Below are 23370 nucleotides of genomic sequence, written 5' to 3' on the forward strand. Positions count from 1 at the left end.
GAGAGAGAGATGGAGGTGATTGAATGGTGGTGATTGGGGTGGACTAGTTGACCTAGTCAACTAGTTTGCCCCGTGTCAATTTTAGTCCCTCGAGTTTAGAAGCGGGTGCGGGATTTAACCGATCGAATATTTTTAAAACGCAAGTTAACGAGAGGTGTTATAATTAAATGACGGAATTATTATGAACGTTAGTCAACGGAAACTACGAATTTAAATAACGAAAGGTATTATTAAAAAAAAAAGACGGGCGTTAAAATAATTTAACGAAAAAATGCGGGATGTTACATTTATTGTCTCTGATGAGCTGGTGTATAATTACCTTTTATATTATTTTAAACATATTTATATATGGATATGTATATGATTTGTATATGTAATGCAGTTTGTATGTACGTGTTTTATATATAATGTAGTTTTTATCAATTGATACAGGGCAATGCTATTCATAGTACTACAAAAAGTAATATAGCCAATTGTTTCATGAATTGCAAGAAGGGATGTGTTTACTTCATTGGTACCTTTATGGTCCTCTCCTAAACAACAAAGATGCATACTCCATTATGAATGATAACAAACACTTTATTTAGCTCTAAAGCTCGATGTATTTGAGAAATGATGCAAGTGATGCTGTTGATGGATTCGATACCCATTCAAATATATCAAATTTGAAAATCTAGAACCTACAAGGCCAAACAATTTTATTGGTATCATCTCATATTCTTTGATGTCTTTATGTATTGACGTATTGTAGATTCTAATTCATTTGATCAAATATAAACTATGATTATCTTCATATATTTTAGATTCTATTTTTTTGATCAAATATAAACTTGAGTTGGATATTATGTAGATGTCATTGGATGTGTACTAAATGTTGGCAAGTGGCAACCCATAACTCTAAAAATCAAGCGCAACAATCCTAGATTTTGATCTTGCGAACCAAATGTCACATCAACTTAGTTTTCATTATTTTTATCTCTGAGACGAATGGATGATAAAATAGAAAGAGTTTGGGCAGAGAGGTGTCCATATTGTATTATAGATACACAAACTCTTTTAATGCACCAAAATTTAAGCCAAAATGGTATATAAAATAAATATTAAATCTCTGATGTCATATTAAATATTTCTATATCTATATATGTTATATTCTAAAGTATTTTACATGTGATTTTGTATTTTTTTTAATACTACAAATGATCCCTCTTAATTATTGACTTTCAACTATCTACGTGAAGATATACATGTACTACATGGAAATATACATGTACATGTTACATGTACATTTACATTAATTTATTTTGTAAACATTATCTTGCAAGGCCAATTTCATATGCACTTTTCTCAGTCATTGGAGGACTTACTGAACAACCATTGAAAGAGCATCAATAGTGTCAGGGAGATCATTTGCATATTGCTTCACAAATTACACCTAATAACCGTTAGTTACTAAATTGAAAACTATTAGTAAACTTAACAATATTGAGTATTATAACCTCTATTTAGTAAAGCCCGTTGTATTGCATCAGAGAGTTTTTAACATCGTTTCTTTTCTAATTGTATAAATTAATTAATCAATTTAGAAATCAATAAACAACCCCTTTATTTTTAACTTGCAGCCATAATAGAAGTATTCATGTCTTTTTGGATGTGTTCTCCGTTCGTACTTGATTCTCAAAACATGAAGAAGATGCTATAATTTGCTGCAGACTTTTTTTTTGAAATAATCATTTATTATTACATGATTAATTATCGTATGAAGATGACCAAACATTAGAATATATTTTGTGTGGATGTCCAAAAAAACTTTGAAGGTGAAATATGCCAACAACTGAAATGAATTTACAGTATATCAACTTTTGATGATCTCAATTTCTATTTATCTTCGTGTTATAAAATTTAACACAATTGTATTGAGATATACGCAAAGTTTAATATGAGGTATTTTTTTTTTTTTTTTTTTTTTTTCAGGATGTTGAATTGCTAAATCTTAGACATATGATAGACATTTCTACATAAACCTGCTATCTACAGTATATGTTGTTCTTATTATAATAAACTTTGAGCAAAATCGTACAGAGTACTATGGTTCCCAGCTTCGAGCTAGACCGACTCAAGTTCATGGTTCAGCGAGCCACAATCAGAATGGATCAAGCGTTTACATCTCCAAACTTTAATAATTCAAAACACGAGAATCAGATTATTGTGACGTGAAACAAATCGTGCAACGCACGGGTCTTACCACTAGTTATGTTAAAAAGTATCTTTATATTTATAATTTTAGTCTATAGTTACACATATAATTATTAAAAGTTAATATTTAAATGTATACAGTACAATCCGATTAATCTCCGATTAATTCCCGAATTACCGATTAATCTTTCCAAAGTCCCGACCCATTAATCCCCGAATAGCGAATTTTGCAACCTTGACCATGTCACTTGATGAATTCACATATACATTATCTTTTGGTCAATTACTCATAGTTTTGATAAATTCACAACTTTTATGCAATATATATGTGTACAATATAAATCTGCAATGTATAAAACAAGAGCGTAGGCATGCGCGCTTCGCTGCTTAAAATTGTGTGCGATATTCATTACAAAGTTTTTTTTTGTTGTGAAAATATAAAATGTTAGAAGGTTATCTTAATGTAAATGAAAAATGTAGAAGCTAAAGAAGAATGCGTAAAGCAAACTTATAAATATCAACGCAATACTAACTAAGCTGCGATAATTTACATTGGCAACATGTTTACGATTACAAGTTAAGGATTACAAAAAGTAGGCTGGAATAGTTGCAGTGTTACAAAAAATATGCAAATGCTTTTTGGATGCTGCCTTCTAATTATACACCCCCAAAAAAAAACCAGCCATTGTCACTGATTACGTGGCGCGCATATACAGGGGACGTCCGATCCATTTAACAGCGAGGCAAGCAGGTTACGTTGTTTTGTGCATTTTGTTACATCCGATCCATGTACCTCACTGCACAATTACATACATAACTTCGTTGCGTGAGAATTACATGTTTTACATATTACAAGCCTAGAAAACTCGCATTCGTTAACATAGTGAGATCGAACGGAAAAAAAAAACCAAGTGAAAAACACTTACAGTGTCACCAATATAACCAACAAACGTTCGATTTCAAAGGAGAACCAAGCTCATAAGTCTGCTAAATTAGTAGACTTTTGCAAACTACTAAACATCCAGTTTTATTAAAGACTCATGAAAACAAACTACAAAAGAATTAAATCTTTCAATTGAAGTCAGACCACCTCATGATGCAAGTATGATTAAAAAGAGGTAATACCTGTAGACGACAATTATCCTATCAAATGTTTGTTCTTGAATTGTGATCTTGCTTGTCAAACTCCTTAAACTCGTAAGATGAAAATAACAGTTCAGTAAGTTAGCAATCACTATTTATTAGGTAAAACGCTTGGATAGCAAATACAATTAGTTTGTGTTTTTATTACATACTTTTATCACATATAAAATAAGATGACTTTTTTAAAACTAAGTAGCTTTAAGTAATATCCGTTAGCCTGCAAGCATAAAAAAATTAGTTTAAAAAAATACTACAACTGATATATAAAAAAGGATAAAAGAAAAAGGAAGGAACTAAACGTTTATGGCCAAAAAGTAATTTGGTTCAAGCCAGCCCAAGTGAGATTGACCCATCTAAACCCCAAAGTTCTTTTGAATTCTGATCCTTTACCTGCCCCGCCCATTTTATCACCCCTGCCAATTACCAACATCATAATTCAAGATTTTCAAGCCAATAAGCAAAATTTGCAATAGAACTTGCCTTGTTAGTCTAATAATCCATGCCCATAGACGTCAACTGATCATGTCCACATTCTCCATGATAAAGTAGTCAGTAGTCTTATCAAATCCAATACCTCATCAGAAGATTACATACTAAAACAAATTTATACAGTAAACAATAATAGCATACCATGAAACATGAAAGTGTACAGCTTCTAATAAGTCATTAAACTTGAGCTTCTCAAGTATATTATGTTAAGATATATCCAACTGTACACTTTCATTATGTTTAAGATATATCCAACCTGATACACTTTCTTTCAATAAAAAATATTAAATATTAATAAATAAATAAAGAAAATATAGTTTTTGTAGACGATCTCATCATATTATTAATTTTTACAGAATGACCTTTATCTATTTTTTTGACCTTGATGACCTTCATCTTTGCAATTTCGAAACGGATGACCTCGTGCCTAACTCCCGTTAATTTCCTACCGTTAAGTTGTGTCACATGCTCAGCACATGAGGGCAAATCCGTCCAAACACATAAAATCGACAAACTAAACACATAAAGTTACTGTTGCATCAAACAAGTTACAGATTAAATTCAAATTCAAATTCAAACAAGTTAAAGATGATGAGTGCATACGTGTCAACTTAAGAATTACAAAGCATATGCTTTCAACTTCTGGTCCCTGGTAGATAAATAAGTTAATTAGTATGGATTTCTGATTTCATTGCTCCTTAACAAATGAGGCTACATCATACTCCATAATAAACAGTTTTACAGTGTACATCTCAATAGTATTTAACAAATAATATATGCTCTTCTAAACCCAAAATTTCTAAATAACTATTATAATAAAATAACACGTCCTCTTATTAAACTATTATGTCTCAATATTGAAGAATGTAGCACAAACAATTTATTATTATTATTATTATTATTATTATTATTATTATTATTATTATTATTATTATTATTATTATTATTATTATTATTATTATTATTATTATTATTATTATTATTGATTTTGTACTCTGGGAGGTAAGAGTAAGTTTGAATGAAAATACCTCTTGATTTGAATCCAATTCATAACCATTTTTTGCAATCAAGGGCTTTGGCAATCCCTACAGATTCCAAAATTACACATGTGAAGTTAGAAAGTATAATATTATGTAAATGAAAATATTATAAACAGGCACTCTTTTTAAGTTACCAGCTTCTTTTAGGTGAGGAAAAAATATGAAACATTTAATTCAATTCAATAAAATTATTTAAAAATCAGTTTTTAGGTTTTAGACGAAATAGTCAACATGGTCAAATTCAAGTTAACAACAGAATTATGCTCTTAACAGTATAGCCACTCAAGTAATAAGAAATGGTGGGGATTAAAGACTCGACATTCGCAAACTCTTTATCGATGGAAAATGAGGGAAGCCTTTGCGGTATATTTCCCATCTCTCATATGCTAACATTTTATGTGTTTGGACGGATTTACTCTCATGTGTTGAGCATGTGACACAACTTAACGGCAGGAAACTAATGGAAGTTAGACACGAGGTCATCCATGTCAAATTTGCAAAGATGAAGGTCATTGAGGTCAAAAAAATAGATAAAGGTCATCCGTGTTGCTTTGTACAAACATAAAGGACCAACGACGCAATTTTGTCTAATAAATAATACTTCTCTTTTATACAGCACAAGACACAAATCACAAGTACCCTCTATTCGTGCAAAAACCATAATTCAAAAACCCAATGGCGGGTGCCGTCGGTGCAGCTACCATCACCGCCGCTACAACCACCACCTCCCCCTTCCCGCCGGCATCGCAACCCACCGGAAAAACACGTATCACCTCATCTTCACTTCCATCATCATTTCCATCACGTGTAAGAAGAACTAGTCATCTCCGTAAAAAAATCCTCAAAACCCTAGAAAATAAACCCTATCCAGACACAACTCTTTATCCCCAATTTCCCGCCGAAATTCAAACAATCTCGATAGACGAAGCATCGAAACAACAGCAAATAGCTGAAGTTGACCAGTTTTCGGTATCTGAATCAACTGGATTTTTAGATGGCATTGCGAGTACATTTTCGAATCAATCGTTTGCTAAAATTGGGTTGTATTTAGTTGGGGCTTTTGTATTTCAGACGATTTGTGCCGTGTTGATATTCGGATCGAATGATTTAGATGATAAAGATGAAAACTTGGATAGTGATAGTTATGAGAAAACTATGGTTAGGGCTAACAGTGAATCGAAATCGAAATCGGGATTGAATTCGCCAATGAGTGGGAATGGAGGTGGAATGGTGTTGATTGATGAGTCTGAAATGGATAATAAGATAGACGAAATTCGAGAAATGGCAAGGGAAGCTAGAAAGCAAGAGAAGGTTGACGCGAAGAGGAAGGGGTTAGTCGAAGATGGTGATGAAGATGAAGTTGATTTTGATTTAATTGATAAGAATTTGAAGGAAAAAGAGGTTGATGGTAGGTTAATGAAGTTGAGGAAAAGTTTAGAAGGTGAGTATGAGAAGTTGCCGAATAAGTTTCCGAAAAAAGAAGGTGATGTTAGTAACGATGGTGATATTGGTGTATCGGCTGCAACCGATACATTTGGTTCATTGATGTTTAATAAGAGGTTTAAGCATAAAAGTCCTTCGATTGATTCAGGGGACAAGCCGAAGGGATTTAGTGGGGCAACAGAGAGTAATGTTGCTAACGGGACATTGATAAATGGTGTTACCTTTGAGGATGAGAAATTGCAAATGAATAAAAGAATTGATGGAGAGACATCGAGTAATGATGATAATAATGGATTGGACATTAGTGTTACGAAGGATGATAATAAAGAGCAAGAATCCAGAGTAACTAAGACTGAATTGATAGCTGGTATGTTCAAAAGACAGTTTATGTAGTTACTATTTTGGTAGTACAGTGTTTTGTGCATTGTTTTTGTAATTAGTTTGAAATATGAGATTGGTCTTACTAAGGCATATACAAGGAATTTTGTTGAGGTGGCAAAATGGGCGTATAGGGTTGGGTTAACACTTTAAAATGAGTAGCTCAATGGTACCCGATGCTTATGATCCCTGGGCCCACATGTGTTTGGCTTGAATCAAAGACAGGTGCAAGTTCGAACCCTTTCGTTTACATTCTTGGTATCCAGGGGAAGGTACTTTAAAGTCACACGTACCTTTCGGGGTGGGATTGGTGGTTGCCATAGGCAAACAGGGTACAGGGTTAATAAGGTGGCTATGCCAAAATACACTTTTTGAATCGAAGTTTATTGTGATTTGGGCCAACCACAATATACTTTTTGTCCTTCCTTTGTTGAATTATATAAAATAAATAAACGGGTGCTAAATATTAGCATTATACAAACCATAGTATTGCAGTATATTCTAATAAACTTTATGGAACAACTTATGAGGTTATATACATTTGAAATCCATCTTTGGCAACTTTCGACTTGAAAAAATTTAAACTATCTTTTCCATGTTTACCCATTTGACCTGTTTGAAATGTAATTTAGTCCAGAACCTCTTATACCCATAAGCGGGTTGGAATTGCCACCTCTATATATATGTTTTATAGTGTTCAATCAGTTCATGAGATAACCCAGCATAATAGAAAAGAAAAGTAATATAACTTTGTCAATGCAGTACAGATGGATATTTACTTCAATCCATTTCAGGACTCGAGACTTGTAGAATGTGTAGGAACTGGTGAAGTATGGAATTACTGTGATTCACCTAAATTATGATTTATTTAATACACAGGTACCTCATACGAACCAAAACATGAGAAGCAAGCAAGTAAAACTATGAAGTCAGGAAAATCAAACAATATGGAGACAAGAAAACCTCGAGGATTTGGTAAAGAAAGTCCTTCAATATCCACCGAACAGGATGATTCTAACAGGAATAGCAATTTGAAGGGGAAAAAAGTCGGAAACAGAAAATCTACAAATAAATGTAGTTCCCTCACTGAATTTTGGTGGACTAGACTCCCCTATGTTCTAGTACGTAAATTTTGAGTAGTTAGCTTTCATATATCATAAACATTTATTCCAATAATCGCTTGAGCCAGTAACATGACATCATTAATTTATTAGGCTGTTCTCATGCAAAGAGGTGGCGAAAGGGAAGAATCGGAAGGACTGTTCACTTTAAGGAGTACATCTCAAAGTAAGAGCGGGTTATCTCACACTGTTGCTTTTGAAGATCGTAGTGATGCTACAAATTTCTGTTACCTTCTGGAATCTTTTTTTGAAGATCTAGGCGACTTCTACACAAATATCATACCAATACCAACAAATGTGAGTAAAAAAATTCATTCTTTATGCCATATACCGATTTAAGTATGTTTAATGATCATCTAGTGTTGTGAATTTGGGGATGCAACCGTGCTCAAACATTTGGTAACAGATGTAGAAGTAATATCCCCCTTTACAAAACTTGACTCGATTCTTCATTCTTGGGATCATAGTAAGCCCATAGTTTTGATCGTTAGCCCATTTACTTTTGAATGGGTTAATTTGGGTTATGCTCAGTTCTAAGGGGTCAAAATGGGTGTTGGGTAATAGAACCAGATAAAAAGAGAACGGGTCAAATGGTCGATACCCAGTGTGTATTTCTATTTCTAATGTGAACATACACCAAACTAAATTTATCTTGAAAATCAGATAGTTTTTGTGATCATATATAAAACACATTAATATTTCTCCCGTTTGACCTGAGCCCATTTTGACCCATTAACTACATTCATTTTTACAAGAACATACCCCTCAAATTTTTAACATAACTTAAATGGTGGTGTTCGTTTAGCCACCTTAGATGGTGGTGGGCTAATGAATGATGTGGAAATGAGGGATTTAGGATTGGGAGTTAAGCACACTTCAGGAAGTTGGTGGGGTAATTATTATATTTACTATTACATCATTTAAAAAGACTTTGAAATTAAAAATATAGAAAGATCGTGAAAAGGGTATTTTAGTCAATTTAGTACGGACGGCCATTTAAGAGGAAGAAGTAAACTTCTTGGATGCAAAAAAGTTAAGATATGGTTTATGTAAATCGGTGTAAACCACATGAACACTTTACTCATGTATTAGTTACATTGGTAAATGTTCTCAGGAGCTTGAAGAGGCTGTTAAATCACAGAAAATGAATGTAGTTGTGGTGAAGAAAGGTCAACTCCAGCTCTACGTTGGTCAACCACTTACAGACGTCGAGTCAGCCTTGCGCACACTGATTGAACAAAGCGAGAGACTCTGATACACATTTTTATTATTTTAAAATTCTGTTGATCTGTAATGTTTTTGTTCTAATGATAGAAGGATGTTCTTAAAACTAGCATTTGTATTGTTTGTCTCCGCAGTGTTTTTCCCCCTGTTGTACTGCTTATTAATTGAATAGTTAGTCATTAGTTCAATTTTTTTTTTTTTGGTTTTCAATAACAAAAGCTTCAATTATGTAGAATAATAAGTTGAAAATCATTGACAAACATTTCATTCTTATTGAAACATATTCAAAGTAGTTATCCTAAAAGAGCAAACTGCTCTTTTACATAAACAAACTTGAGCCATCTTCATATGATGGCCTTTAACTAAACATTAATGGCATAAAACAACTTTTACTGAGATGCAACAAGTTTGACCATGGTCAATGCATCAATGGCTGACAAATTCAATTGGCAAAAGTGTTGCCATTTATCTTCTTCATTGTCCTTATCCTCCATAACTGTCTTGTAAATCAGCAACACGATACCTCGAGCTGCTTCTCTTGCTTCTGGGAGTCTATCTTTCAACAATTCAGCTGACATTTGCACCAAAGAAACAAGCCCATAATCTCTCATATCTCCCACCTCCTAAAAACAAACCAACAAGTTTAATTTGATGATGTCATCTTCGATATACAAGAGATAATCAGAGATAATCGAGAAAAGGTTAATTTTTTAATACCATTTTTGAGACACATTGAGAGATTGAAACAGCTGCTTTGGCCCTAACTCTCATATTCGAATGGCTGACATACAATTTGAGCTTGTTAAGCAGAGGGATAGGAGTTGTAAATACCACCATTGTATTTAATGTTCTCTCTGCTTCTTCACACACAAACTTTTTATCTTGAGAAGCTTTCAGCAGTAGTTGGAGCATCTGTTCAATCACAAGTAAATTCTTAGATCGTAATTACAGATCGTTTATGCGAAAAAATAATTTGTTAAAAAACTAATAAATTGTACCATTTGGTCAACAGCATCAGAGGTGATTAAGTCAAGCAACTTATCACCATAAGATTTAAAAAGATCAGAAGCAGCCATGATTGAAGTCTTGCATAAAGCACTTCTTGGATTCTTCATTGATTTCACTAAAATCGTAACAACCTTATCTCTGTTTTCATAAAACATAATATCAGTAAACCCCACAATTTTTACTTTTTTAGCATCATCAAAATACAGGAAACTATAAGCTTTTACATACAAGATTGGGATCAACAGAGTGGAGTGGTGCAACGCAAATCGTCTAACGTCATTCAGTGAATCGCAAATCTTCAGCCAATCTTTAGACTCAAGTCCTTCCATAAGGTTCTGAGTTATCAAAATTCATAAAAGTCTGAATCAATATAAAATAAATTTAAAAGTGGTTAACGAAGAAATTGTACAAAACTATAATTCCCAAAACGTCTAATTAGGGTTCTTGATAAAGATCTGATATTTTCAAGAAACAGTATACTGTAGACACATGTATATCTCGAACTTAACATCAAGATCAGAAAAGGGTAACGAAGAAATAAAAAAATGACTAAATCCCTAAAATCCCAATTAGGGTTCTTGATAAAAATCCAAACTTTAAATAAATCATACACACGTGTACCCCAAACTTAACAACATATAATTACCTGAAACTTGACATCAGGATCAGAAATTGCTTTGAGGTTTTCAGAGGCGATATATTCAACGGAATCAACAGCAGGAGCAACAGCAGGATCCAAAGGGGCTTTGTTTTCATCATTAACAATCAAATCAGTTGGCTGTTTAGGTTTTGATTTAGCAATCAAGTTCGAAACTTTAATGGCCTTTTTAGGGCGTTCAGGGGATAAAGGTAAGGTATTATCTAGAGATCGAAGCGCCATTGAATGAAATTATTTGTGTGCGTATGTGAATTTTTTGAAGAAGTGAAAGTAATGAGTGGTAAAATGGTGGGAGAGTGAGATGAGATAATTAAGTTGAAATTTTGGGGGCAACGGCTTTAATTTTGAAATGGGCCAAAAAAGTAAAGTTAATTCTGTAACGGTCGTATTTGTTGACTTTTGGAATGATTAGATATCGTGGATCATGGATGGAGGGTCCGGTGGCCCGGCCCATGTTTTTTAATGCTGTATCCGTACTAGTACTTTTTAAAGTTATTTTTTTCTTTTTTCTTTTAAGGAAAAAAAAAAAGAGAGTAAATGTTCACCATTTTAACCTTTCGGTGTTTAATAGTAAATAAAAAATATACGTAATTTTATTTTTTTTGAAAAGCAAAAAGTTTTATTATTATTATTATTACCCGGATTATAACAATACAAGTCCCTATATGCTTCTATACAGTGCTATAAACAATCGAAACAGTCGGAAAAAGATAGGAGATAAAAATCTAAGCTGTAAAATCGGAAGTGACGTAGACTAGGTAACACTATGAGGGAACGATCTTGAATACTCAAGCGGGAAAAGAGGGCGCAACCGTGCCGATCAAGCGGCGACAAAGTTGACACACAACCAAACCATTTAATCTACCCCACATAGGCTAAATAGAATAATGAACACTACCCGATTTAAATTAAGTCATATTATCCAACACCAATGCGATTTGAAGGAGATGCTACGTAGAATGACGGGTTGAGGAGCCATTGATGCCACTCGATTGGTACTTTTTTTCGCGAACGATTTGATATCCAACTAAAACTTTGGGTTTGTATTTCGGAGATTATCGCTGTGGGGTTCCATATTTTTCCGGAAAAGATCATTAGGTTTCTATGTTTCCATATAATGTAGCACGCAATCCATTTAGTAGCTTGCCACAAGGACAATCCAATAGAATTATGTGTGAAGCCTTGATCAGTGATGATGGCTTCATTGATGTTAGAGATATTTATGCTATTTTGATTCCACCAATCGAGTATTTGTGTCCAAATTGAAGATACTTTTTGACAATTTACCAACGCATGTTCAGTGGTTTCGATATGATGCTCGCATAAGGGACATAAGATTGTATGAAGGTCAATTCCTTTTTTATCAAGTTCACTTCTAACAGGGATTTTTTGTTGGACGACCCTCCATGAGAAAATGAAGACCTTTTGTGGGACGTATTTGTTGCGAGGTAGTGATAGATTTCTAGAGTTTGTGCCATATTTAAGCGTATTGATCAGATTTGACATTGTTGATGTAGTGAAGATGCCGGATGTGTCGAGGGAAAATTTCCATGAATCAGGGCAGTCTGAAATATTTACGGAAGTTATAAGATTATTGATTTCCGTGAGTTCATCCATTGCGCGACCGCTAGGAGGCCTGGACCAATCCCAGTTTCCTATCGAAGTGGAGTTAACGTGCAATATTCTATCGACAACAGTTGCTTCTTTATGGGATTCTAACATGAATAATCTATGAAATAATGATTTTAAGCTCTCAGTTCCGATCCATATATCATGCCAAAAACTTATTGAAGTGCCATTCCCGATGCGCTTTGAAATTGAGGATGTGAAGGATGTGCCTACGTTGTCAGCAACTTTTCCGGCTTTAATAATCTCTTTCCAAATGGTGCGGCCTGAAATGTTCCTGCATAAAATGTTAGTATCCAACCCCCCCCCCCCCCCCCCCGGCCCATAAATGCTTTTGATTATTTTTACCCATAATGCATTACTTTCATTTTTAAAACGCCACTACCACTTACAAAGTAATGATATGTTTTTAGCAAAAAGGGACCCCACGTTTAAACCCCCGCATTCGTATGGTAAAATTATTTGGTCCCATTTAATCCAATTAATTTTATTATCATTTGAAGACCCACCCCAGAAGAATTTCCGTCTTTTAGATTCGAGAACCTTAAGGATAGCGGATGGTGCATGGAATAAGGAGAAGTAGTATAATGGGATACTACTTAGAATAGATTTGATGATCGTAAGACGACCCCCGAAGGAAATAGATTTTGCAGCCCAATCCGATAGTCTTTTATCGAATTTTTCAACGATTGGCTACCAAGAAGAAGTGTGTGAAGTGGGGACTCTAATAGGAAGACCGAGGTAAGTAAAAGGGGTAGATCCCGCAGAGCAATTAATGTACTGAGCCATTTGCTCGGTTTCGGTCAAAGATGTACCAATACCGTAAAGCTTGCTTTTGCGGAAATTGACTTTGAGTCCCGAAATATTTTCAAAACATTTAAGGAGTTTGGAGATATATTTTGCGTTTCGTTTATTCCACTCACCGAAAAAGATTGTATCGTCTGCGTATTGGAGATGTGTAATAGTGAGGTTGTCGTGTCCGATTTTTAACCGTTGCAAATGACCATTGGCTAATGCTCTTTTGACAAGTATGTTAAGACCTTCGGCAACAATGATGAATAGAAACGGCGATATGGGATCGCCTTGTCGGATTCCCCTTTCAGGGGAAAATTCTTTGGTGGGAGAGCCATTAATTAAAACAGAAATAGACAATGAGGAAAGGCATGCCCGAATGAAACCAATCCATTTTAAACCAAAGCCCATGAATTGCATGGTTTTAAATAGAAAGTCCCATTCAATGCAATCGAATGCCTTTTCAAAGTCGACTTTAAAGATTAGGCCTTTTTGTTTTTTACGTTTTAATTCATCAATTATTTCGTTTGCAATTAAGACACTATCTAGGATGTTACGACCTTTGAGGAAAGCGGTTTATTCAATTCCTATGACTTTATGAATGACCTTTGCAAGGCGATTGGAGAGTATTTTGGTGAGGATTTGATGTGTGCAGGGTAGTGTACGAAATAGTTATATTTTTATTGCTAAATACTATTAAATACGATATAATTTTACACAAGTTATTTATTTATTTATTTATAGAGTGGATATACCTAAACCTTGCTACAACACTATAGGCAGTGTACCTAATCGTAAAGTAGTGTAGTTTTTAGTAAGTCCGGTTCGTCCACAGGGAACTAGCCAAGTTTAACGCTATATTTTTAAAACTATATATATATATATATATATATATATAATATTATTATTATTATAAAAAGGGGGTTTTACCGTTTAATGACCGGTTTGTCGATTTTAAATAAAGCGTAAAGATAAATGACGATAATATAAATGACAGAATTTAAATTGCGATAAAGTAAATTGCGGTAATTAAAATGACAGTAAATAAAGGTACGATGAAATATGAAATAAAAGTATTATGCTTATTTAAACTTCCGTAATCATGATGTTCGACGTGTTGATTTTAATTTATTACCCGGGTTAATTGTCCTTTGTCCTGGATTATTTGATACCTATTTGGTTTTTGTCCATAATAGTCCATTGGTCATAATTATAAAATGCTCGTCAAATTAACCTTATTCCCGAAGTCAAATATTCCAACTAATTAGGGATTCGAACTGTAACAAGGTTTTAATACTTTGTTAATAATTACACCAGGTTATCGACTGCGCGTAATCCAAGATTTTAATACTTTGTTAACAATTACACCAATTATCCTTGTATGTAATCCACCCCTGTTTTAATGAGATATGAATATTAATTTACCCACTTGATCAGAATGAATAATCAATTACCCAACCCGAATAATTAATTAAATGATTGTAAAAGATGTCGTATAAACGTCACTAAATAGGACATACATAATCATTTTAATAATTATTAGATTAACTAATTCGAAGATAGGTTCGACAGGTTCCAATGAGTTGTCGCTCAATTAGACAATACCCCTTATCTATTAATAGTCATAGTCCAATGTCCACAAGTGTCGGTCTTTTGTCCAAACCTTAATTATGGTACAAAGTCTAATAACCCCTTCTTAATATTTAGTCTAACATCATGATTACTTTAGCTCAAATAAGCATAATAATAACTTAGTTACGAGACATTAATTTAAAAAGGAAGAACATAGCTTACAGTGGTGATTAATCGCGTAGCGTTGCACGGACAGAGTTCCGACTTTAAAACCCGTAAAACATTTCTTACATTAACCCAACTAAACCATAATTTATTATTAATCTTAATTATAATTAAAATTATAATTATAATTATATATTACATAGAGATAAAGAGAGATTAAAAAAAGGTGTATAACTCGTCCGAAAAATGCTGAATTTATAGAATGTGGCCTGCTACAGTAACTCATGCGGTCGCATGAGATTTTAGTGCAAATCTCATGCACTCGCATGGGCTCATGCACTCGCATGAGTTTTATGCCTATTTCCCATGCGATCGCATGGCCGTCAGATCCAGCTCACATATTTTTTGTTTGCTAGTTTGTCGACGTTATTTAATATAATATATAATATATAAATAATTTATATAATTATTTAAATATTATATTATATTCTTGTGCACACTTGACTTGTAATTTTAGCTCCGTTGCATCGCGCGTTGATAGTTGGCTCAGGTCCCGGTTCCAGTTTTTCGAACGTCCTTGCGTACTATTTAATATCTTGTACTTTGTGTTTTGCGGCTTGTACTCTTATCATTTTTGGACGTTTCTCATCAATAAATTGAACCACTTGAATTATATCTTGTACATTTGAGCTTTTTGGTCATTTGCGTCTTCAAATCGTCGTTTTCTTCTTTTGTCTTCGCACTTATTTATTTAAACGAATATTACATAAAAATAGAACAATTGCAACTAAAAGCTCTACATATTGGAAGGATATTGTGCCTAAATATATGTTCATTTGGAGCACTATCAAATATCCCCACACTTGAGCGTTGCTTGTCCTCAAGCAATACAGAATTTGAAATTAAAATCACACTTCACTCGAATCACTTTTTTATTCTCACACTTTATACATCAGTGATTTTGATACGGCGGTAAAAACAATGATAGTAACGATGTGGTTTACAGTCCCACATGACTTATAAAATTTAGATCCTTAAGGAAATTGGATCTTTATGAAAACATTTGGTCTTTTGAAAATTCATTCTAGCTTTTACCCTAGATAAGTTTTCTGGAATAACCCTTCACCAGTGTTTGCAAATTGTTTTTGTGGATTTTGTGGGTTTCAGATTTGAAAAATTTAGCTCAAAACTTGCGGTTTTGTGTCACCCACTTGCTAACCTTGTATTGGGAAAGCAACACGTCCAGTTTACTTGCTCCGTATATTACCTTTCGGTAAACTACCGTCCGGTTGTAAAGGAAAGCGTTGAACAAGCAACTGTTAAGGCAATGTCCCTTGACATGCTTTTGATTATGTTCTATATCGTGTCGGATGCAATTACTATCCTTTGTAGGAGCAATAGTAAAGATCACCCTATAGTTTTTCGGTCTGGAACAAGGTCCTGTCTTCGACCATGCTATGCAACCACCGTTCTTACGGTTGACACCCGATTTGGTTCAGGTGACCTAATGAATTCCAGGTGAATTTCTAGGCTTTTACGTTCAATGGTAATGAACGCATTGAAAATAGGTTTTCAGAAAAATAAATCGATTTTAATTTTGATCAAAATATTTTCTCGTTCAAGCTCGAGTTTAGATATCATTGAATTCCATGAGTTTGTAATTCTCAATCTTTAAAGTCAATCTCAAGGATTGAGTAATATCAGGCTTAAAAGCTGATTTTGTATCTTTAAGGAGATTATCCTTTCCGGGGGTCTGATTCATTAGTCTTATCAAGCTAATTTGCACAGCGCCCTCCCCATTTTACGAGACAGATCCTCTCATGGTTAGGATAAGTCTGACCACTTGGCGACCATGTTTGATGCTGAGGTCCGTGAATTTCCTGCTGATTTTAGAGATGACTTTTCTAGATTTTTCGTCAACCTACAGCTGGTCTGGACGACAACTTCCTGACTTAAATCAAGAAGTGCGTGTCTTTTTCGGAAGACTTTACTTCCTTTTAATGATGGAATTGATTCATCGTGTAGATCCATCTTTCTTTCAAATATATATTACAGTAAATTAGGTAAAACTGATTAAAATCGTCCAAAACAAAAGTACCTGCAATAATCTGTACCAAATATATGTGATATGTGTTTTAAAGAACTTGGTAAATTCTTCCCACACTTAGCTTTTATTTATTTTTTTCTTTGCCTTTTTATTCTCCTCTATTCCATTTTAAATGAATTCTAACGTTTTGGGTTGTTTCTCCATTTATGTTCTCTCCGAGGTAACAATAATTTCGGTATTATCACCTAGTTTTATCGTTCATAAATGTGTATAAACATGATTTTAAATTCATTTAGTTGAAAATTTTTCAACTTTTCACAAAATTTGGCAATTATACTAAGTGTAAACCCGAGAGAATTTATAACCCTTCCCCACACTTGAGATCATGCAATGCCCTCATTTGCATGAATCAGACTATAATTATAAATTCATGAGGGTGATTAGTGTAGAAAAGTGATTAAAAATACCCAGTTTGAAATTTCTAAGCTCGTCGAATGATAAATGGCGCGCCTCATCGTTCATTCCTTTTGTTGTAATTTCACATATGTTTTGCGTCTTATCATCAAAATTAGTAGCTTTTGCTGAACTTAATGTCATTCTTTGAAAGTGCGCCGTTTTACCTTGTTTTGTATATAAGATAAACTACAAACATATATATAATATATATATAAATATATATATTTTTTTATATAAAACCTTTATTTATTAAAACAATTTAAATGAATAATTTTTAAAATTTTGTTTCCTTTTACTTTAGGTAGTTTCGGTATGTTTACCTAGTCCGTCCCTCGACAAAATTTAAAATTTGTCATTTTTAAAGCGATTGTTTTAAAAGCAAAGATTTTTGGGGTTTTTAAATTTTTTTGGTATACTTTAGATCAATAATATTAAAAATAATGATAACAAAATTTGTCGTCCCGCCCTCGGGTAAAACAATTTCGGTTCCATGACCTAGTCTTCAACTTACGATGAATTTTAGAAATCATTTTTTAAACTTAATGAAATAAAGTAATTTTTGTTTTTAAATTCACACAAAACTTAAATTTAAAAGATGCATATTAATTTCATACAAAACCTACAAAACAAAAATTCAGAATGGGGGGAGAAAACTAGTTCTTTAGTGTCTGCTAGCTAAAAAGACCAATCAGATTCCATTCTCGAAACTACACGAGAACAGAACAACTAACTCTAGACAGCGTTTTTTTAGAACATTCGAATCTCTCCACACTTAGGTAGATGTGGTGTCGAAATTGTGATTAACTTCATCGTCAATTTCTTTTAGACCATAATCAACTTGCATATCTGTGACCTTTGCTTTAAGTCATTGGTCGGATTCCTGTGTAATATCCACAAATTTAACTAGTTTCGCCTTTTCTTTAGGCGATAGATTAGATACTAACCGGTTACATAACTTAAAGTTTCCCTTAATTCTAGCATCGCGAACTCGTTTAATAAGTTTCTTCATTAAACTATTAATAACGGGGTCATTTAATTTCGTATCAACAACGGGGTTCTTTGTTATCAGGTCATCATTAGGTGTTACTTCATTTTTCCCACACTTAGGCGTTTTATTATTGTTAAGCACTACCGTTGGAGTTGGTAAAACAACATGGTTCTTACCAATTGGTTCAACGGTTTTGGTTGGTGGAGATTTAGACTTTCAACTCACAAAGGTGATCAATTTTTCATCATCACTAAGTGTCATTCTACCCTCTCTTACATTAAATAACGCCCCGGTGGACGCTAAGAATGGTCGACCTAAAATTAGAGGAATGTTTGGGTCCTCTTCTATGTCAATGACAATGAATTCGACTAGAAAGGTTAAATTACCTACTTGAACGGGTAGATTGTCAGCAATTCCAACTGGGTGCCTAATGGTTTGATCAAAGAGTCGGACACTCATCTCTGTTGGACTTAACTCACCTACTCCTAATCTCTTATATAATGAAAGAGGCATAACACTCACACTCGCACCTAAATCTGCTAGTGCATCATACATGATACAATCACTAAGTAGACAAGGAACAATAAATTCACCCGGATCACCCACCCTGGGTGGAGGTTTTGGTGGAACTGTCTTCACCGGGTTTATCTCTACGGTTTTTGTTTCTTGTACTTTCTTATTCTTCATCTTCTTTCCAGAGGTATCACAAATTTTATTACCTATCACTTGCTCATACTCAACTCCTTTTCTTGGAAACGGGATGGGTGGTCTGTATGGTGCCACCACTGGCTTTACATACTCGGTTGGTGGTGGTGTTCTAACTTCTTCATTATTACTCACATCTAAAACCTTCCCATCTTCTGGAGCTGGTTTTTCAGAATTTGTTGATACCATATTAACATTCTCATTCTGAGGATTTACTTCAGTATTACTCGGTAGCTTTCCTTGTTCCCTCTCACTCATCATGCTAGCAAGAGTACCTAAGTGTTTTTCTAGATTTAAAATGGAAGCTTGTTGAGTTCTTAATGATTGATCAAACCTCTCATTTGTTTGGGTTTGAGATGTAATAAATTGTGTTTGAGATTCCATTAGTTTTACCATCATTTCTTCTAGATTTGACTTTTTCTCTTCGGTTTGTTGTGGTGGTTTATACAAGCCAGGTTTTTGTTGATTGAAAGTGTTGTTTTGAGTTGGTTGGTTATTCGGACCTTGTTGGTTGTACGAGTTATTATTAGGTCCATTTGGATTGTAAAGAATGTTTTGATTTCGATTGAAGTTTGGCCTTGGCGGTTGATAATTATTTTGATAATTATTTCCCTGCCTTTGGTTCATGTAGGAAACATTCTCACGTTGTTCCATCATTTGCTCAATGTGACAATCTTTCATTAAGTGTGGTCCACCGCATTGCTCACAACTGATTCGTATTGCGTGAATATCTTTATTCATCTTTTCCATTCGTCTTTTGAAAGCATCTATTTTTTCGGAAACGGAATCAAAGTCATGGCTAGAATCGGCTCTAGCCGCTTTAGATGATCGAATGATATCTTTTTCCTGGTGCCACTCATGTGAGTGGGATGCTGTGTTATCAATAATTTTGTAGGCTTCAGTTGCGGTTTTCTTCATAATGGAACCACCAGCTGTTATGTCGATGTCTTTTCGTGTAGCAACGTCGCATCCTTGGTAGAATATTTGTACTATTTGATAAGTGTCTAAACCATGTTGCGGACATCCTCTCAATAACTTTCCAAATCTTGTCCACGCATCATATAATGTTTCATTTGGCTTTTGCGTGAACGTAACAATTTCTCCTTGAAGTCTCACGGCTTTAGATGCTGGAAAGAATTGTTTAAGAAAATTTTCAACTAAAACATTCCATGTATCAATCGCCCCTTCAGGTAATGATTCTAACCAATCTTTGGCTTCTCCCTTTAAAGTCCAGGGAAATAACATGAGATAGATCTGTCCATCCTCCACTTCTCGGATTTTAAATAGAGTACAGATCCTATTAAAGGTTCGAAGATGTTCGTTTGGATCTTCTTTTAGCGTACCACTATATTGGCATTGATTAGTTACCATGTGTAGGATTTGTCCCTTGATTTCATAATCTGGCGCATTAATGTCTGGCTTAATAATGGCGTGACCTTGGCCCGTGCGTGTGGCTCTCATTCGGTCTTCCATACTTAGAGGTTCCGTTACTTCCATAATTGAATTTGTTGAATCTGAATCACTAGAGGATTCTGATTTAACGATTTGTGGTTCAGGAGGAATGATTAGTGGTTCAGGATCTTGGAATTGTCCTTGAATATCCTCCGGGTTTTCAATTTTGAATTCGGGTTTAAAAAATGGATTATCAGGATTTTGAGTTGGAGTACTTGGATTACTAGATGATGTTTCTAGAGAAAAATCAACGGCGACAATGTTGGCTAGATGTCTTGATCGAGTTACAGGTGGTGAACGTATGAAAGGTGGTGAACGTTTTGCTCGGTGCATTCACAGAATATCCTATTAGTTATAAAAGATAAAAATTAATTAAGTTATCAAATTAATAGACTTTTCTGATTTTGCCCACGTTTCAAATAGCCAATAGATGCAGCAGGTAGCCAGGACCCTTTAAATCGAAAGCCCACAACTCGCCACTAACAAATCCAAGTATTACTAAGAACCAGAAAATTTTGGATGTCTATGAATTTAACATCTTAAAATAATTTTTCGTTTTGAAATTTTAGAGAAGAAATAAGAAATTCGATGTCCTAAAAACTAGAGCGTAGAAATGAGAAAGAAAAAGAGTGCGTCGAAAAATAAAAATCGAAAAACAAATGTCGAAAAACAAACAGTCGAAAAATAAAAATAAGAAAATAAAGCGTCGAAACTTAGAATTCTAAAAACTAAATATTAAAAGTTGCGTCTAACGGTATTAAAGCTTAAAAGGAAATCTATATTCAAAACGGCAATAACTTAAAAGGCACTAAAATCTATTTAAAATTAGAGCGATAAGTGACGTCGTAGAATTCTAAAGTGCCTAGATCTTAATCTAAAGAAAAAGCACTTGGTGTAATGTCGTTGTAGTATAGTGGTAAGTATTCCCGCCTGTCACGCTGGTGACCCGGGTTCGTTCCCCGGCAGCGGCGCCAAAAACTTGATGTGTGCAGTGTAGTGTACGAAATAGTTATATTTTTATTGCTAAATACTATTAAATACGATACAATTTTACACAAGTTATTTATTTATTTATAGAGTGGATATACCTAAACCTTGCTACAACACTATAGGCAGTGTACCTAATCGTAAAGTAGTGTAGTATTATTTCAAGTTCTATATTGCTTGAGGACAAGCAACGCTCAAGTGTGGGAATATTTGATAACGCTAAAAACGAACACATATTTCATAGCATTATCCTTCAAGAAAGACAAGCTTTTAGTTGCAATTGTTCTATTTTCAAGTAATATTCGTTTAAATAATAAAAGGTGAAGACAAAAGATAGATTCGATGATTTGAAGACGCAAACGACCAAAAAGCTAAAAAGTACAAAGTACAATCCAAGTGGTTCAATTTATTGATGAGAAACGTCTAAAGATTACAAAAGTACAAGTCGCAAAACGCAAAGTACAAGATATTAAATCGTACGAAAGGATACAAAACCATAAGTTTTGAGCTAAAATTTTAAAATCTGAAACCCACAAAACCCACAAAAACATTTGCAAACACCGGTGAAGGGTTATTCCAGAAAACTTATATAGGGTAAAAGCTAGAATAAATTTTCAAAAGATCAAATGTTTTCATAAAGATCCAATTTCCTTAAAAGATCTAAATTTTTATAGTCATGTGGGACTGTAAACCACATCGTTACTATCATTGTTTATACCGCTGTATCAAAATCACTGATGTATAAAGTGTGAGAATAAAAAAAGTGATTCGAGTGAAGTGTGATTTTATTTCAAGTTCTGTATTGCTTGAGGACAAGCAACGTTCAAGTGTGGGGATATTTGATAGTGCTCAAAATGAACATATATTTAGTATCAATATCCTTCCAATATGTAAAGCTTTTAGTTGTAATTGTTCTATTTTTATGTAATATTCGTTTAAATAAATAAGTGCGAAGACAAAAGAAGAAAATGACGATTTGAATACGCAAATGACCAAAAAGCTCAAATGTACAAGATATAATTCAAGTGGTTCAATTTATTGATGAGAAATGTCTCAAAATTACAAGAGTACGAGCCGCAAAACGCAAAGTACAAGATATTAAATTATACGAAGGGACGTTCGAAAAACCGGAACCGGAACCTGAGCCAACTATCAATGCGCCACGCAACGGAGCTAAAATTACAAGTCAACTATGCACAAGAATATAATATAATATTTAAATAATTATATAAATTATTTATATATTATATATATTATTAAATAACGTCGACAAACTAGCAAACAAAAAATATGTGAGCTGGATCTGACGGCCATGCGATCGCATGGGAAATAGGCATAAAACTCATGCGAGTGCATGAGCCCATGCGAGTGCATGAGATTTGCACTAAAATCTCATGCGACCGCATGAGTTACTGTAGCAGGCCACATTCTATAAATTCAGCATTTTTCGGACGAGTTATACACCTTTTTTTTAATCTCTCTTTATCTCTATGTAATATATAATTATAATTATAATTTTAATTATAATTAATATTAATAATAAATTATGGTTTAGTTGGGTTAATGTAAGAAATGTTTTACGGGTTTTAAAGTCGGAACTCTGTCCGTGCAACGCTACGCGATTAATCACCACTGTAAGCTATGTTCTTCCTTTTTAAATTAATGTCTCGTAACTAAGTTATTATTATGCTTATTTAAGCCAAAGTAATCATGATGTTAGACTAAATATTAAGACGGGGTTATTAGATTTTGTACCATAATTAAGGTTTGGACAAAAGACCGACACTTGTGGACATTAGACTATGACTATTAATAGATAAGGGGTATTGTCTAATTGAGAGACAACTCATTGGAACCCGTCGAACCTATCTTCAAATTAGTTA

The 23370-nt window shown here is 33.9% G+C and overlaps 4 protein-coding genes across 4 annotated transcripts; 1 reads left to right on the top strand and 3 right to left on the bottom strand.

The window, feature by feature from the left end:
- Positions 1 to 5505: 5505 nt before the first annotated feature.
- LOC139891391 (uncharacterized) lies at positions 5506 to 9281 on the top strand. Its single transcript, XM_071874352.1, has 4 exons — positions 5506 to 6675; positions 7566 to 7807; positions 7901 to 8104; positions 8922 to 9281. The coding sequence occupies exons 1-4, from the start codon at positions 5541 to 5543 to the stop codon at positions 9060 to 9062; spliced, it is 1722 nt and encodes a 573-aa protein (XP_071730453.1). The 5' UTR covers positions 5506 to 5540; the 3' UTR covers positions 9063 to 9281.
- An 86-nt stretch (positions 9282 to 9367) lies between these two features.
- Positions 9368 to 10978, bottom strand: LOC139891392 (uncharacterized). The gene is made up of 5 exons (XM_071874353.1): positions 10686 to 10978; positions 10268 to 10374; positions 10030 to 10177; positions 9749 to 9943; positions 9368 to 9654 (listed from the first exon to the last, which is right to left on the bottom strand). The coding sequence occupies exons 1-5, from the start codon at positions 10917 to 10919 to the stop codon at positions 9421 to 9423; spliced, it is 918 nt and encodes a 305-aa protein (XP_071730454.1). The 5' UTR covers positions 10920 to 10978; the 3' UTR covers positions 9368 to 9420.
- A 637-nt stretch (positions 10979 to 11615) lies between these two features.
- On the bottom strand, positions 11616 to 12419 carry LOC139888265 (uncharacterized). Its single transcript, XM_071871284.1, has one exon. It carries the CDS (start codon positions 12417 to 12419, stop codon positions 11616 to 11618), a length of 804 nt encoding a protein of 267 aa, XP_071727385.1.
- Positions 12420 to 13016: 597 nt separating this feature from the next.
- Positions 13017 to 13526, bottom strand: LOC139888266 (uncharacterized mitochondrial protein AtMg01250-like). The gene has a single exon (XM_071871285.1). The coding sequence runs from the start codon at positions 13524 to 13526 to the stop codon at positions 13017 to 13019; it is 510 nt and encodes a 169-aa protein (XP_071727386.1).
- Positions 13527 to 23370: the final 9844 nt, after the last annotated feature.

Source organism: Rutidosis leptorrhynchoides, chromosome 2 (assembly GCF_046630445.1).
Source record: "Rutidosis leptorrhynchoides isolate AG116_Rl617_1_P2 chromosome 2, CSIRO_AGI_Rlap_v1, whole genome shotgun sequence".
In the NCBI taxonomy this organism is placed as follows: Eukaryota; Viridiplantae; Streptophyta; class Magnoliopsida; order Asterales; family Asteraceae; genus Rutidosis; species Rutidosis leptorrhynchoides.

Coding starts and splice junctions, on each gene's coding strand:
- LOC139888265 (XM_071871284.1), bottom strand. CDS start 12,419: ATGTTAGAATCCCATAAAGAAGCAACTGTTGTCGATAGAATATTGCAC.
- LOC139891392 (XM_071874353.1), bottom strand. CDS start 10,919: ATGGCGCTTCGATCTCTAGATAATACCTTACCTTTATCCCCTGAACGC. Junction 10,375..10,685: donor ATCCTGATGTCAAGTTTCAG/GTAATTATATGT, acceptor TTGATAACTCAG/AACCTTATGGAAGGACTTGA. Junction 9,655..9,748: donor CTCAATGTGTCTCAAAAATG/GTATTAAAAAAT, acceptor GTTTGTTTTTAG/GAGGTGGGAGATATGAGAGA.
- LOC139891391 (XM_071874352.1), top strand. CDS start 5,541: ATGGCGGGTGCCGTCGGTGCAGCTACCATCACCGCCGCTACAACCACC. Junction 7,808..7,900: donor CTAGACTCCCCTATGTTCTA/GTACGTAAATTT, acceptor TTAATTTATTAG/GCTGTTCTCATGCAAAGAGG. Junction 8,105..8,921: donor TCATACCAATACCAACAAAT/GTGAGTAAAAAA, acceptor AAATGTTCTCAG/GAGCTTGAAGAGGCTGTTAA.
- LOC139888266 (XM_071871285.1), bottom strand. CDS start 13,526: ATGGGCTTTGGTTTAAAATGGATTGGTTTCATTCGGGCATGCCTTTCC.